General features: G+C 44.2%; 1 protein-coding gene across 2 annotated transcripts in view; it reads left to right on the top strand.

The window, feature by feature from the left end:
- Positions 1 to 15,383, top strand: part of MCTP2 (multiple C2 and transmembrane domain containing 2) — a 154,740-nt gene that overhangs the window by 67,204 nt on the left and 72,153 nt on the right. For both annotated transcript variants that reach the window (XM_083371334.1, XM_083371335.1), the window contains exons 9-14: positions 2,085 to 2,249; positions 3,395 to 3,525; positions 10,449 to 10,635; positions 12,594 to 12,687; positions 12,876 to 12,978; positions 15,195 to 15,297. In XM_083371334.1, coding sequence (XP_083227460.1) covers positions 2,085 to 2,249; positions 3,395 to 3,525; positions 10,449 to 10,635; positions 12,594 to 12,687; positions 12,876 to 12,978; positions 15,195 to 15,297 — 783 coding nt within the window. The remainder of the gene's footprint in view (positions 1 to 2,084; positions 2,250 to 3,394; positions 3,526 to 10,448; positions 10,636 to 12,593; positions 12,688 to 12,875; positions 12,979 to 15,194; positions 15,298 to 15,383) is intronic.

The following is a 15,383-nucleotide window of genomic DNA, read 5'->3' as shown; positions in this document are numbered from 1 at the left end:
AATAACATATCTTCAAGAAAACAACTGAGCTCAGAGAGCATCAAGGACCCCAGAGTAAGGGATTTGTAGATAGTCTGGCATGGATCTCGAGAGTGTTAAAGCTCAGAATGGGTTGGGTTTGGTGAAGGGAGTCCAAAAGCAACAACTATTCCATTTCAGGATAAAATAATTTGCATACTAATTATTCTGCAATCATTGCAGAAAGTTCTGCAGCGGTTGTGGGAAAAAGGCTAAGCTATTGGCCAACAGAAGTTGAATTTCAGCTCAAACATGTCCAACAAGAGGGAATGTCCTTCCCCAGAAAGGCAGGGCAAATAGGCAAGATTGAAACCCGAGGCTGATCTTCAATGGAGCCACTTCTCCAGAGAAGAGATAGAAAGATAGAATCATAGGGCTGCAAGGAACCCTGGAGGTCTTCTAGTCCAACCCTCTGTTCAAGTAGGAGAACCTAAACAGACCTTATGGCCTGCACATACCCAACGGCCAGCCCTTCCCTGGAAGGTTCAGATGTGGACTGTAAAGCCCTTCCTTAAAAAGGTAAAGGTTCCCCTGCACATGCGTGCTAGTCGTTTCCGACTCTAGGGGCCGGTGCTCATCTCCGTTTCAAAGCCGAGGAGCCAGTGCTTGTCCGAAGACGTCTCCGTGGTCATGTGGCCGGCATGACTAGACACAAAAGGTGCACAGAACGCTGTTACCTTCCCACCGTAGTGGTTCCTATTTTTCTACTTGCATTTTTATGTTCTTTCGAACTGCTAGGTTGGCAGAAGCTGGGACGAGTAACAGGTGCTCACTCTGTTACACGGCACTCGGGATTCGACCCGCCAAACTGCCGACCTTCTGATCGACAAGCTTAGCGTCCTAACCCACTGAGCCACCGCGTCCCTCTACATCCCTTCATTAAGGATGCTTTCATTCAGTTGCTTGGACCAAAACGAGAGGGCTGCACTCAATGGCCTTTAGCTCTCTGCTTCCAACCACACGGAACCCTCAAATAACTTGATGACCAACCTGTTAATGTCACAAAGAATTGAAAATCTGGGTGAATTTTTATCTGTGAGCTTAAAAACCATACATTTTAAATGGGCTAAAAAGTTATACAGGTAGCCTTAGCAACCACAGTTGCTAAGTCTGTTGCTAAGTGAAACACTTGTTAAGTGAGCCTTGCCCCATTTTTACGACCTTTCTTGCCACAAGTGAATCACTGCAGTTGTTAAATTAGTCGAACGGCTCTTAAGTGAATCCGGCTTCCCCCCCCCCCCATTGACTTTGCTTGTCAGGAGGTCGCCAAAGGGGGTGACGTGACCCCGGGATGCTGCAACCGTCGTAAGTATGAGTCAATTGCCAAGCATCTGAGTTTTGGTCACAGGAGCATGTGAAGGTTGCAGCAGTTGTAAGTGTGAAACAACGGCCGTAAGTCACTTTTCCCAGTGACGCTTTAACTTTGAACGAACACTAAATGAACTGTTGTAAATCGAGGACTACCTGTATATTTTTTTTACCAGATTCTCAGTTGGTGGAGGGGGGCAGCGGTCCGCTTTGAGATGTTGGAAAGACGCTGTGGAACACTTAGCCCTTCAGAATATTTTTTTAAAAGAAAATGTATCTATTTACGTAATCAATTTATGCCGTCGCCCATCTCGCAATTGTGACCTGTAGTGTACACAAGATTAAAACCAACCAAGTGTGCAATCATAAGAATAATGACAGCTGAGGGCAAGCCAGGAAGAACAAACTCATGAGGATGACCTCTAAACCTCTCGCCTGAGGGAACGTCCTGGAGAACCGTCAAATCTAGAGACAAAACAAATGTACCTTTTTTAATGTCCCCCCCACCCCTTCAAATATCTAAATAAACTGAGCGGAACAGTTTGTCCGTGAGCGCGTGGAGAAATATCACAGGGTGCAAATAGAACGATTTGGTTGTCCCTCTTGGTGAGGCTGTAAACTCCTGCTTTCAGTTTGATCCAGTTGCCATAACCCAACCTTTAGACACCTTTGGCCTGGTTGATTGGGTCTTCATTGACATATTCCTGCTTCTAGCTTCCCAAATTGTATTTCTTTCTTTCTTTTTTTTCCAATTTTAGGCAAGTTTCATGAGAACCAGCAGGCTGGTTGACACGCTGCAAAAAAACCAGCTGTGGAATGGAACAGTTACTGTGGCTTTACTGGAAGGGAGAAATATTCCCATGGGGAGCATGACCCACATCTTAGTTCTGTTGAAAATGGGCCAGGAAAAATTCAAAAGCAAGGTAAGTAGGGTTGATAAGTGTGTGTGCTACCAACTAGTGTGATTTGAAGCAAGTCTGACCATCAGGGAAGTCAGTCTTTCCTGAGCTATAATTTAATACAGAGATATGTATCGTAACAAACTGGAGAGTCTCTCTACATGTAGAGAATAATGTTACTCCACCTCAGCTGAATCACCTTCCAGGTGAGTCCGTTTCAATTCCCAGAACTCCTCATGGTTCCAGCTAAGAATGTTGGGCTTTGAAAGAATACCTACATGCACAAAATGCTGAAATCAGAAAATAAGCAAAACCAAGAACTGCCAACTCTCTTGTTTACTGACAGATAAGCTTTTGTGAGTTCCTATCCCCTCTTCGGCCTTTCTAATCCAAACAGACAGTCCCCATTGGCAATAATACCCATCGTGCTTCAAGCCGCCCCCAAACGCCTTTGTGTTTCATAGGGTAATTACATTAACTGTATTAAACACATTTGGATTTAATGGAATGAAAACAAGCAGAGCTTGTGCCCCAGCGCTCTCTGCCTTGTGCAGCAACTTGCTGGTTCCCCGGCTGTGGAGGTTTGTGTGGCCCTTTGGTTTCCATGTCAGAAGTTTAAATTCTCCCACATGTAGTATGAAAAAGTGTCCCCCCGCCCCCCACTTCCCCGCTGGGTTGCAGAAGACAGCTGTTCCCTTTTCATACTGCCGACTGGTGGCCCCCAGGGGGAGGGCCTTCTCTGTGGGCGCGCCGGATTTATGGAACCATCTTCCGGTTGAGCTCCGGACGGCGCCCGACCTCCGCTCCTTCCGGCGCGATCTAAAGACTCACCTCTTCGAACAAGCTGGCCTGGCCTGATGGGATGGGGTTGGGTTTTATTAATGTGTTTTAACCTATTTTAATGTGTTTTAACTAATTGTAAGAGTTGTGGGCATTCTGTTTAATTCTCTTTTAATTTTTGTATTTTTGTATTTTGTATTTTGTCTTTTAACAAGTACTGCCCTGTTCACCGCCCTGAGTCCTTCGGGAGAAATAAAATTATTATTAATAATAATAATAATACTTGTTCTTAAAGTCTGCCTCCCCCCTTTTTTTTGTGGGGTGCATTTTTTAAAAGCTGCCATCTTTTGCAAGAACGATAAATCTTGATCACTCTTATGTTTTCCTAGACCCTGTGTAAGAGTGCAAATCCACAGTGGAGGGAACAGTTTGATTTTCACTACTTTTCTGACAGAAAGGATGTATTGGAAATTGAGATCTGGGGGAAAGATAACAAAAAGCACGAAGAAATTCTGGGAATGTAAGTTGTCTTGTTTTATTAGCTATTAAACGTATTTTGGGAAGCTTTGGAAAACAATGTGGGATGAGGCTTTCTGGATAGCTCTGCTGATGCTCTCTCTGTTGTGTAACCTTTTAATTGTTGCGGGTTTTTCCAACAAGAACCTGGGAACTGAAGCTTCTCAAAATCTCATTCAAGCATTGTGCAGCTCAACAACAGGACCGAGCTCACAGGGTTTCTAATTATGCAGAATCCTGTATTTTGGAAGAGCTACTCCTAGATAATTCTGTGAGCTGCAGTGGTACAATCCAGACCCAACAAAAGAGCTTCCCAGGGTTGTCCTCTTCCACAAGTCTTCTCTAGCAACTTTTGGTATTCTTCTATGCTTGAGAAAATAGCCACCAGTTATCCAAATAGTCATTGATCTTCCATGATTCTTTTCAGTCTCTTCAACACTGGTGTCTCCATCTCTGCTAGTAGCAGATGCTTGTTCTGTACCAGCCTGCTACTGGCCCTGCAGAAAAGGCAGGGACAACCCCTTTACAAACGGCAAGAGGCTGGAATTAAGCCTGCCAAATTTATTAAGATAAAACAGAGCAAAACAAGAAACCAACCATGAAACAGGAGGTATGAAACAGGAACTAATCAAGCGGTTGCCTTCAGCAAACCAGCCCTCCCACGCATTCCCCTTTATACAGTTCAGGGCGTGGCTTCTCTCTGCCTCCTTCCGAGGTGCCCCATTGCCTTCCTCTGTTTACTCCTAATTGACTGCCTCCTGCATCGGGTGTCCTTGAACAGGGCCAGCTGTGGGTCATCTTCATCCACGCTGTCAGGCTCACACAGCTGGGTCTCCGTCGTGACCAGGTGGAAGGGGCCTGGCTGAGGGCTCTCATCAGCAAGATCTTTAACCCCCTCAGCAAGCTCTTCAACACCCCCCTCCTCCTCCTCTGAGTCGTCCGACCCAACTATCGAACCCACAGGCTGACCCTGAATCACAACAATGCTAGAGTTGAATTCTGCATGGCCAGGAAAAACAAACCAACAGGAAGATACTTTTATGGGACCTCCATTTCCTTCTATTCCAGCAGTTCTTTAGCAGAAGAGGTGACACGTTGAGTTCCACAACTGGGTTGAGATAGCAGTGTTGATCAATCCTACTGGCAGAACCAATTTTTGCAGACAAACATCCTTGTAGTCCAAATGTTTGAAGCAACTCAGACCAATAAAGGTTAGACTGAATTAGAACTGGAAAGAAAAGGGTCTTTCATATTCTTCACAAGTGGACACAGCAAATTGGTGGACAACTTGTCCAATTTCCTTTACAGGGGGAGAAATTCTTTCAACAGTTTATTAAAGGCAGGATTTTTTTTTCATTCTCTTTGGTAGTTGCTGTGAGAAGAATCCACCCTAGGTGTTCCCTATCTAAGAATCTTTGAGGGTTAACGTGGGAAGCCATGCATGCTGAAAACTCCTGGAGATAGAATGATAGAAGGGTATTCTTGCAAATCCTTCAACAACCCTACCACAAAATATGTGCGGGGGGATATCACAATCTGCTGCTAGAGGAATAATCTGGGGGTCCCATGATCCGGAGTGGTGCAAGAAGAAATTAAAAAATGAAATGCAGACGTACTGTGATAAAGGAGATTCCTTTTATTCCCAAGAACAAAGAGATTTCAGGAGTAGCTGCAGAGAAAAATGGGGCCCAGAGAGTTGGTTTTATGGGGGGGGGGACCTGTCCTTGGTGTGAACTCGGAGGTGTGGTTTGTGTACATGCTGGCTTTAGCTTTAGCTGTGTGTCCTTCCAGGATAGATGTGCAAATTGGGATGTTCCTGCCCTGGGCTTTGATGGCTGAGGTGCCTGTGAAATCCAAAAAGGAAGATTGTCCTCAGATTTGTAGAGTCCACCTCTGGTGTCTCCTTTTATCTTGGGAGGGTTCCTGCCGACCCCCCACCTCCCCAGGGAACCAGTGAGGTGCTAAAAGGAGGGGGAGAGAAGATCAAAAGGCTTTTTAACTTCTGTCACTGCCCATTAGAATTTTACTGAAATTCAATTGGCAGGAAATGCTAAGAGAGAAGCGATAACAAATGCAACAATTCTGAGCACGAGACTTTTCTCAGTGGTGCAGGAACAATGAGGACGGTGGTGCCACAAACTCCTCAGCGCCCCTCCCCCCCTTCTTCTTTGCAAGGGACTACTCGCACCACGAATGAACGACTCCCCCTTTGACTTCTCCGTGATGTCTCCTCCGGGTTCCTGAACGGATTGCCTCCTTAAGCTTTATGAGATTTTTGCCGCTTCCCACTCCTCCCCTTCTATAGGGCTGACTTATTACCAGCAGAGAGAGGTCTGTGCAAAACACAATATGGTTGCAGCAATTCTGGTGTTAAATAGTTGCAAACAGTTAGAACCGGGGCGGGAGTCTCTCGCCACGGGGAAACCGTTTTGAAAGCATGACCATGGCGGGTTTATGGTGCGCTCTGGTCCTCATTTTGAACAGCTGCTGCTGGCTTCGCTCGCCTTCTATTGGATCCTCACCCGATGGTAAGGAAAGGGAAAGGATGGCTCTGTTGCTTAGGCAGGGAGAAATAATCACCGTGCAAACAATTAGACTCCCAAGTAATTAAACAGCTTGATTGTACATTAAACTCAAGATGGGTTTGGCTCTTAGCAAAGTCCTTCTCCCCTTCCTCCTCCTCCTCCTCCTCCTCCTTCTTTCTGAATCAGTTCAATTCAATTAGTCGGGGGTTTAAATATGACCATATCTTGATAATGCTTTCCATGGATCCATGCCTTGGAATTGTTTAGCCACCAATGTAGACTATAGTTATGGTTCCTTAGCTAAGCTGTGCAATCAAGTAAATAAAAAAAAAAGCTCAAGTAATTAGGTGGTGAGACTCATAAGTAAACGGTATGAATGGAATCGGGGATATTGTACTTCACTGGAGCTGTAGAACAGAGAGAGCAAGCGAAAGCTTCGAAGAATAGTTTTGAAAGCCTCTATGGTAGGTCTTTCACCACTCTTAGCTATTTCTAACCTAGTCTCCATCTCTCATTGGAAGACCTGTGTCCTAGTGAGGTTTAATGCCTTACTCTGCACTGGTACGGCCACTCTTCAAATACGGTGTCCAGTTTGGTCACCCTGATCCCAAAAAAGATGTTGAGATCCTAAAAACAATGGAGAGAAGAGCAACCAAGATGATTAGGTGAATGGAGGCTAAAGCATATGATGAAAGGTTGTAGGAACTGGGTAGTCTAATGAAGAGAAGGACTAGGGGTGACATGATAGCAGTGTTCCAGTATTTGAGGGGCTCTCACAGAGGTGTGTGTGTGTGTGTGTGTGTGTGTGTGTGTGTGTCAACCTATTCTCCAAAGCACCTGAGGGCAGGGCAGAAAGTAACAGATGGAAAGTAATCAAGGAAGAGCCAACCTAGAAATAAGAAGAAATTTCCCGTCCGTAAGAACAATTAATCAGTGGAACAGCTTGCCTCCAGATGTTGTGGGTGTTCCATCACTGGAGGTTTTTAAGAAGAGACTGGACAGCCATTTGTCCAGAATGGTACAGTGTCTGCTGCTCGAGCAGGCGGTTGGACTAGAAGACCTCCAAGGTCCCTTCCAGTTGTGTTATTCTATCATTAAGATTGGGCAGGAAGTTCCATAACATAGGAACTTTGGAAGTGATTGCTGTCTGCTCAGATGAAATTGTCAAGGCAATTTTCTGAGGAGCTTAAGATAACAGTCTTATGATAAACAATAATAATCATCTTATTTCATTTTTATCTTATTATAAACAGTAAGAACAAGCGCCAACTGAACAAGCATTTATCCAAAACAGCGTATATTTTTAGCCCTCCCATCCTTACTGCTTTTTCCCCCCCACTGTCCTTGTGCACTGCGGTGTAACGTTCAAGTGTCACAACCAACGTCTTACTTTCATATCCACCTAAGAGAATCTTGTAATCCTGTACCAGTTCCTCATGCACACTTTAGCTCGTTCATTCCTTCTTCACCGTGTTTACTTTAAATTACCAGCTGTGTAAGCAGCAACGTTGCACCAAGTTGAGTTAGTACATTTCTGATATATTTTGTGTGTCTCTAATGGACCATGCAGTTGAGTGTCAGGGTTTCAAGAGAGGAAGATGGAATGCTCGTGGTTGGCCACGAAGAAATGATTCTTACATTGAGGTGCTTTTGGCCAAAGCCTATTAAAAATGAAGCATTCAGAAGATTTTTCAAGGAGATTGCTGAAAAACCTCTGGGTTTCGTACCACCTTGCTTTCTTCTCCAAAGCCAGCTATTTAGAAATGGAATTTTTTTTTTGTAGATCTTGGCAGATGGACACCAAGTGTTCAAGGCTCTAGGATCTATCTGGGACTAATGCATGTTCCATTTCCCAAGCCGAAGCCCCCAGGAGATGTTCCTCCTGTTTCTCCTCCTTCTCCTTCTAATTAGGCAACACCTTAACAGGTTCCTGCTTTAAATAAAAGCCTTTCAACAGGCCTTCAGCTGTCAAAATCTGTTCCAATTTCTCTCTCACCATCCAGAAACTTGACTCCTGTGACTACCCAGCAGGGATCTGAAGCTGCAAGTATTTATCTTTTATAAGAGCTGAAATCTGCAGAGTTTCTTGGAAGTTGTGCTCCATTTGCTTCCAAATAAATGAGCTTTGAATGCTCACACCACTGGTCTTCTGACTGCTACAAATCTGAGGAAGGATTTTTTCCCCCTTCCTCCCTTCCCTTCCTTTCATCCACTTTTGAAGACTTCTATGTTTTTTTGCTGCTATCTTTAAAAAGAAATGCACAGGTTTTCCCCCCACTAAAATGGCAAATGCTGCTTTCTGGAAGCAATTCTCTGGAGTGCATCATCATGAAAACTGAGATCGGTGGCGACCCATTTAGACCTTCTTCTGGGGGTGCTGCCCCATTTCTAAAATAAGGTCCCCCTTGATCAACTGCATCGCTGTTAAGGCCCATCCGTTTTTAAATGTTTTTAAAGAGACTATTTAAACACAACGCATCCATTTTCAGACAAAATGTTTCTTGAAAGTTTATATGCAGATAAACTGCATATGCAATAGATGTAATATTGAATGTCATTTCTCTTGATTGGTTATTTGTTCTTAATACAAGAAAATATTGTTCTTTGCATGGGAAATTTCCCCAATTTTATTTTTACAATGTTCCTGATTAGGAACTCGTGTCTTTAAATGTCTCTAGCTCTTCCTGACCACCACTTTCTGGAACACTTACAGTTTATTCAGGAGTGCGTCTTTCTCCAATAAATGTTTTGGGTACATAGATTGAAGGAACTATCCCAAAGATGATGATGATGATAATAATGATAATGATAATAATAATAATAATAATAATAATAATAATAATAATAATAATAATAATAATAATAATAAATAAAGTTGGAAGGAACCTCGGAGGTCTTCTGGTCCAACCCCCTGCTCAGGCAGGAAATCCTATACCATTTCAGACAAATGGCTGTCCAGTCTCTTCTTAAAAACTTCCAGTGTTGGAGCATTCACCGCTTCTGGGGGCAGGTTGTTCCACTGGCTAATTGTTCTAACAGTCAGGAAGTTTCTCCTTAGTTTTAGGTTGCTTCTCTCCTTGACTAGTTTCCATCCATTGCTTCTTGTCCTGCTTTCAGGGGCTTTGGAGAATAGCTTGACTGCCTCTTCTTTGGGGCAGCTACTGAGATATTGGAAGACTGCTATCATGTCCCCCCCCCCCCACCGTCCTTCTCTTCATTAAACTAAGGTAAAGGTAAAGGTTCCCCCGCACATGCGTGCTAGTCGTTTCTGACTCTAGGGGCCGGTGCTCATCTCCGTCAAAGCCGAAGAGCCAGCGCTTGTCCAAGGACGTCTCCGTGGTCATGTGGCCGGCATGACTAGACGCCAAAGGCGCACGGAACGCTGTTACCTTCCCAACGTAGTGGTCCCTATTCTTCTACTTGCATTTTTACGTGCTTTCGAACTGCTAGGTTGGCAGAAGTTCATTAAAGTAGACATACCCAATTCCAGCAACCGTTCCTTATATGTTTTAGCCTCCAGTCCCCTGACCATCTTTGTTGCTCTTCCAGAAGGCAACTGGACTTTCTTTTTTTTCCCCTTGAAAACATTTCACTCCTCATCCGAGAAGCTTCTTCTGTTCAGTTCTTCAGAACCGAAGATGTTTCTTGGACGAGAAGCAAAACGTTTTTTTTAAGAAAACAAAATCAAGAAAGTCCAGTTGCCTTTTGGAAAAAAAACCCACACCTTTGAGACAACCATGACCCGGATGATTGAGAATCTCCACAGGCATTAAAGGAACTAGTAATTTTTGGGCAGGAAGGAAGATGAGTTGAGTCCTTTGAAATGGGAAGTGGGAAAGTTGTAGCTGCCTTTTGAAGGGTTTCAGGGCACCTTATAAATTCTCAGCCCTCTGTCTGAGGTTGAACACTGTAGGGCACTCAGCACTTTGCACAGAGGGATGACTCTAATTCAGGGGTCTTCAAACCTGGCCCTTTTATAATAATAATAATTATTATTTTATTTGTATACCGCCCTTCTCCCGAAGGACTCAGGGCGGTGAACAGGGCAAACATATAAAAGTACAAAAATACAAAAGTTAAGAAAGAATTAAACGAGATGCCCAAGTTATAACAATAGGTTAAAATACATTTAAAACAACAATAAAATCCAAACCCATCCCCCATCAGGCCAGGCCGGCTTGTTCGAACAAATAAGTCTTTAGATCGCGTTGGAAGGAGCGAAGGTCGGGCGCCATCCAGAGCTCAACCGGCAAACGGTTCCATAAATCCGGGGCGCCCACAGAGAAGGACCTCCCGCTGTTGAAGTCCACAAGTCATAAAAGAGCCACCTTGTGAAGACCCCTGCTCTAAGTGATGGCAGGTAGGAAGTGATTGTGTTTTCTTTTGCCTTCCAACGGTTTAGATGCAGAGTCGATGTTGGTGGACTCTCCGACAAACAAGCCAACCGCTTGGAACTGCCTCTGGAGAAGCAGCCTGGTTTCTTGGTGATGGTGATCTCCATTGCACCTTGCTCAGGGGTGTCTATCTCTGATTTGTGTGTGTGCCCCTTGGGAGACCCCAATGAAAGAAAGCAGATTTTCCAGCGTTATGTGAGTCTGGATGGTTATATTTCCCCTCCCCCCTTTTCTCCTTAAGCAGGGATATCCATAGAGGCAGAGTCAGTTGCACAATCGCACAATTGCGTTGTGATCAAGGCCTTATCTTTTCTGTGTGTACAAAAGGGGCACCTGGCAGCCACTTTTTGCCAATCCAAATGCAAAGCTGATCTCGAACGTTCTCAGGAACCTAGCAGCACCAAAGGTAGATGGGAAATTCCTGGGAATCCTTGTGCTGGGGGGGCTAGACCTACATAGAAAGAAGGTAGTGGGCTAGCACTGCTGGGTCGCTGCCACTAGTTATATAGTAACAAAAATTTGAACCTTGCTCAAAATTTTGACTGACTCAAAATTTGAACCTTACACATTTTCGGAGTAAAGGGGGGTGAAAATGAAAGCCAAAGGAGCACAGAGTTCATTGAACACAAAATATTGCTTTCAGCCAAAGGGCAGGTCTATAAACTCTATTCCAGTACATATAGAGTTAGGATTAGCCTGTTATTCCCCCTCTCCCTCTCTCTCCCTCTCTTTCTCTCCCTCTCTTTCTCTCTCACACACACATCTTTCTTTCTATCCATCCATCCATCCATCCATCCATCCATCCATCCATCCATCCATCACCTGAGTATGGCTAGACTAGTAAAGAGAAGGACCAGGGGAGACATGATAGCAGTCTTCCAATATTTGAGGGGCTGTCACAGAGAGGAGGGGGTCAACCTATTTTCCAAAGCACCTGAAGGCCAGACAAGGAACAAAGGATGGAAACTGATCAAGGAGAGATTCAACCTAGAAATAAGGAGAAATTTTCTGACAGTGAGAACAATCAACTACTGGAACAGATTGCCCTTAGAAGTTGTGGGTGCTTCATCACTGGACGTTTTTAAGAAGATGCTGGACAGTCATTTGTCTGAAATGGTATAGGGTCTCCTGCTTGAGCTACAAGGTCCTTTCCAACTCTCTTATTCTGTTATCGGTCTATCCATCATCTATCCTTTCTGTCTGTCTGCCTGTCTGTCTGTCTGTGTATCTATCTATCTATCTATCTATCTATCTATCTATCTATCTATCTATCTATCTATCTATCTATCTGTCTGTCTGTCTGTCTGTCTGTTCGTCTGTCTGTCTGTCTGTCTATCCGTCTATCCGTCTATCCGTCTATCCGTCCATCCGTCCATCCGTCCATCCATCCATCCATCCATCCATCCATCCATCCATCCATCCATTTATCTATCTATCTATCTATCTATCTATCTATCTATCTATCTATCTATCTATCTATCTATCTATCTATCTATCTTCTGCCCGTCCATCCATCCTCATCCAGTCAACTTCTCTAACTTCCATGCGTCTATCCATCCATCTATCTATCATCCATCCGCTCAACCTATCTGTCTGTCAATCCATTTATCGATCCATCATCCTTCCATCCATTCTTTCATTCCACTTGTCTGTCCATCCATCATCCATCCATTACCCACTCATTCAACTTCTCTGTTGTCTGTCTGTCTCTATCTATCTATCTATCTATCTATCTATCTATCTATCTATCTATCTATCTATCTATCTATCCATCCATCCATCCATCCATCCATCCATCCATCCATCAAGACACACACATAAATAAAAAGTATATGCAAACACGTATACATGCATATATACATATATGTACATCTCCCATTATGATTTGCAATTTTTGGAGACAGTATATTATATTTAAACATAGTTATAAGTATTTAGCAGTACTATGTGCTAGTAGGAAATCAGACAGTTTCTTATCTAGGCAACTAGTGTGTTACAAAAAAGTAAAAGAGAAGTAGAAGAACTGAACATGAGGCCTATTTAATTAACTGCTTCTTTGGACTTGAGAAAAATGTGCTCTTAAAAAGGGACACATTAAATGTAAAATAAAAATGTGGAGAACATTATTTTTCTAACAACGACTTTCTTTTCAGAGCTTAAGGAACTCTTTCCAAAACATGAAGGATATTGGTTTTTTACAAGTCAAACTTTTAAAAGCTGTTGATCTGTTAGCTGCAGATTTTTCAGGTATATATTCGGGTTTTTTCCCCCTTTCGCTTTGTTCAGCGTGACTTGAATCTCACATAAATGCAATTCCACAAAGGAGGGTCTGAAACAAAGAGTGGGGGGGGGGGTCTATCAAGAAGTCAAGCAGAATATTGGCAAGCTTCTTTTCATTGATCAAGTTCTGGTTTGTTTTGGGTTTGTTTCTGTAGGCAAAAGTGATCCCTTCTGTGTCCTGGAATTAGGGAACAGCAGACTTCAGAGTTACACCGTTTACAAAAACCTCAACCCAGAATGGAATCAAGTCTTTACTTTGTAAGTGGATTTGCAACAAGAAACACCCGATACTAGGGATGCCCGGAATATTTTGTAAGACTTGCCAGGAGAAGTAGCCCACCTAGTGGGAACCAATTTTGGGAAAGGAGGTGGGGGACGTGTAGGTGCTTTCAAAGTATAAACCAAATATACCAAATTGTATTATTGAGCCTAGGACGGGGGTCAGCAACCTGGAACAGTGAAAGAGCCACTCAGAACCGGTTCCCTCACAAAAGGAAAAACTGGGAGCCGCAAAAAATGTGTGCACATGCGCGTACATGCGCAGAACGGTTTGACTGAAGAGTGGAGCCAAGGCGAGATATGCACCTACCCTGCATATTTGAATTGATTGGTTGAACTTTTTTGGTCCTACTTTTTTTTTTTTTTGGACTGCACATGGCAGAGGACTGGGAGCTGCAGGAGACGGCTGAAAGAGCCGCATGCGGCTCCGGAGCCATGGGTTGCAGACCTGTGGCCTAGGACAGACCTTCTGTAGAGTTCCTGCACTTTAAAACAAAAAAAACAATGCTTTATATTATATTTAAACTAGGTATGGTGTTACCTAGTTTGGGTAACGAAATGTCTGCTAGAAAACAACTAAACTCAGAGAGCACCAAAGACCCCCCCCATTTCAATCCTCAGCTACAAAAATTCTCCTATATCGGTCTAGAATTTGTTAATGTTTATCATCTTAATAGCTGTATTCTTAATTATTCTTAAGCTAAACTGGGTTAATTACTTCAAGATGCTTCTTTGCACACTCAGCTTCGAACCCAGATAATATAAATGTGAGCAATTAGTAAGGTAGTCAGGGAAACGGTTAGCAGAGAAGGTGGTAGAATTATCTAGAGAGGTAGTACATTCTCAGTGACCTGTTGGCTATTTGCTGCTAGCATTTTCTTTCGGAGGACAACACGATCCACTGAGAAGAGGCAGAATCTGATGGCTAAATGGCCATTCTTCCAACCCATTGATTCCATGATCTATGCAAGTGCATGCTTGTCTCTCTTGGTAGAAATGTTGGAAAAAAGAATGCTCAAGTTATTGGGGAGAATTAAAAGTATTTACTTAAGTAGTAAGCGTCCCTCTTGAAAGAAGATCCAGAGGAGAAGGTTTGCAAGGAACAGCATGAACCCCCAAAGTTGAGAGGCTGTAAGCAGTGGTGGAACTCATCAGACATTAGCAACGTGGGAGTGGTGCAGATCATCTCAAGTAAAATGGACAGCTTCATTTAAAGCGCTAAACCCAGTATTGGGTAGATCACCACAGGGTTTATGGTCACACAGCTTTCTGTAAAAATTATCTTCCATGCGTGCTGGGACTATGATTTTCAGAGTTCACCCCTCCTCTGGCAAGCGAATTGTAGCCCTAACATATCTGAAAGGCAACATTATAGTCCAGGGGTGGTGAACCTATGGCACGCGTGCCACAGGCAGCACGCGGAGCCATCCCTTAGGGCACGGGCCATCGCCACAGAGGGAAGCAGGGCCAAGCTGCTCCCTGCCCCCTCTCCACATGTTCCTGCGCTCTTCCTCTCTGCACTGAGAGTCAGGGAACAGCTGCAAGAGCTGGGGCCAGGTGGATCCAGGCTGGATGGTGGAGACAGCTACCAGCAAGAGTCCAGGTAAGCCTCCAGAGTGATTTTGTGCCCCCCCGCCATGGCCGATCTGGGCAGCAGAGGCCTTTTCAAAGCCTCTGGAGCTCTCATCCATGACTGCGGGGTGATTTTGCGATGCACAAGCCGCCCGATCCGGGCTCCGGAGGCCTGCAAAAGGCCTCTGCTCGGTGGCCATGCCCACTCGATGGCCACGCGCCCAGCACCTGGCGATGCATAAGTGGGTTTCGGTTTGCAGTTTGGGCACTCTTGTCTCAAAAAGGTTCGCCACCACTGTTATAGTCCTAACAGGCAGAACAAGTTCGAGATTCTTGCTGGAGTGAACAGCCATCAGGGAGATGAGTTGCTAGAGGATCGCCCAGGCTGCCTTCATTCCTGCGATTTGCAGAAATAAAACTGATTTGATTGGATCTGTGGGAAGGAGGGGGATGCAATTTGAGGTGTTAAACTGGTGTGTAGAGTAATTGCATCTGCTCTACATACAGGTTCTAACACCTCAAAGCGATGGCAAGCATAATGGCCAAATGCATATTCTTAGGTTGCTTCTTGTGGCGGACGGAACGAGTGTAAATTCCTTAATTCTGTCCCGCTCTCTTTCCAGCCCTGTTAAAGACATTCACGAAGTCCTGGAAGTCATGGTGTTTGACGAAGATGGAGATAAACCTCCTGACTTTCTTGGAAAAGTTGCCATCCCTTTACTGTCTGTAAGTTATTTTTCTCTCCCCTTTGGCCGCCTGCTTCATCTCAGCCTTAATGGCCTCCGTGGGACACGGCTGCCTTCTTATCCTCC

This window comes from Vipera ursinii, assembly GCF_947247035.1.
Source record: "Vipera ursinii genome assembly, chromosome: 11".
Classification (NCBI taxonomy): domain Eukaryota; kingdom Metazoa; phylum Chordata; class Lepidosauria; order Squamata; family Viperidae; genus Vipera; species Vipera ursinii.
This window is presented reverse-complemented; position numbering and strand designations above follow the sequence as displayed.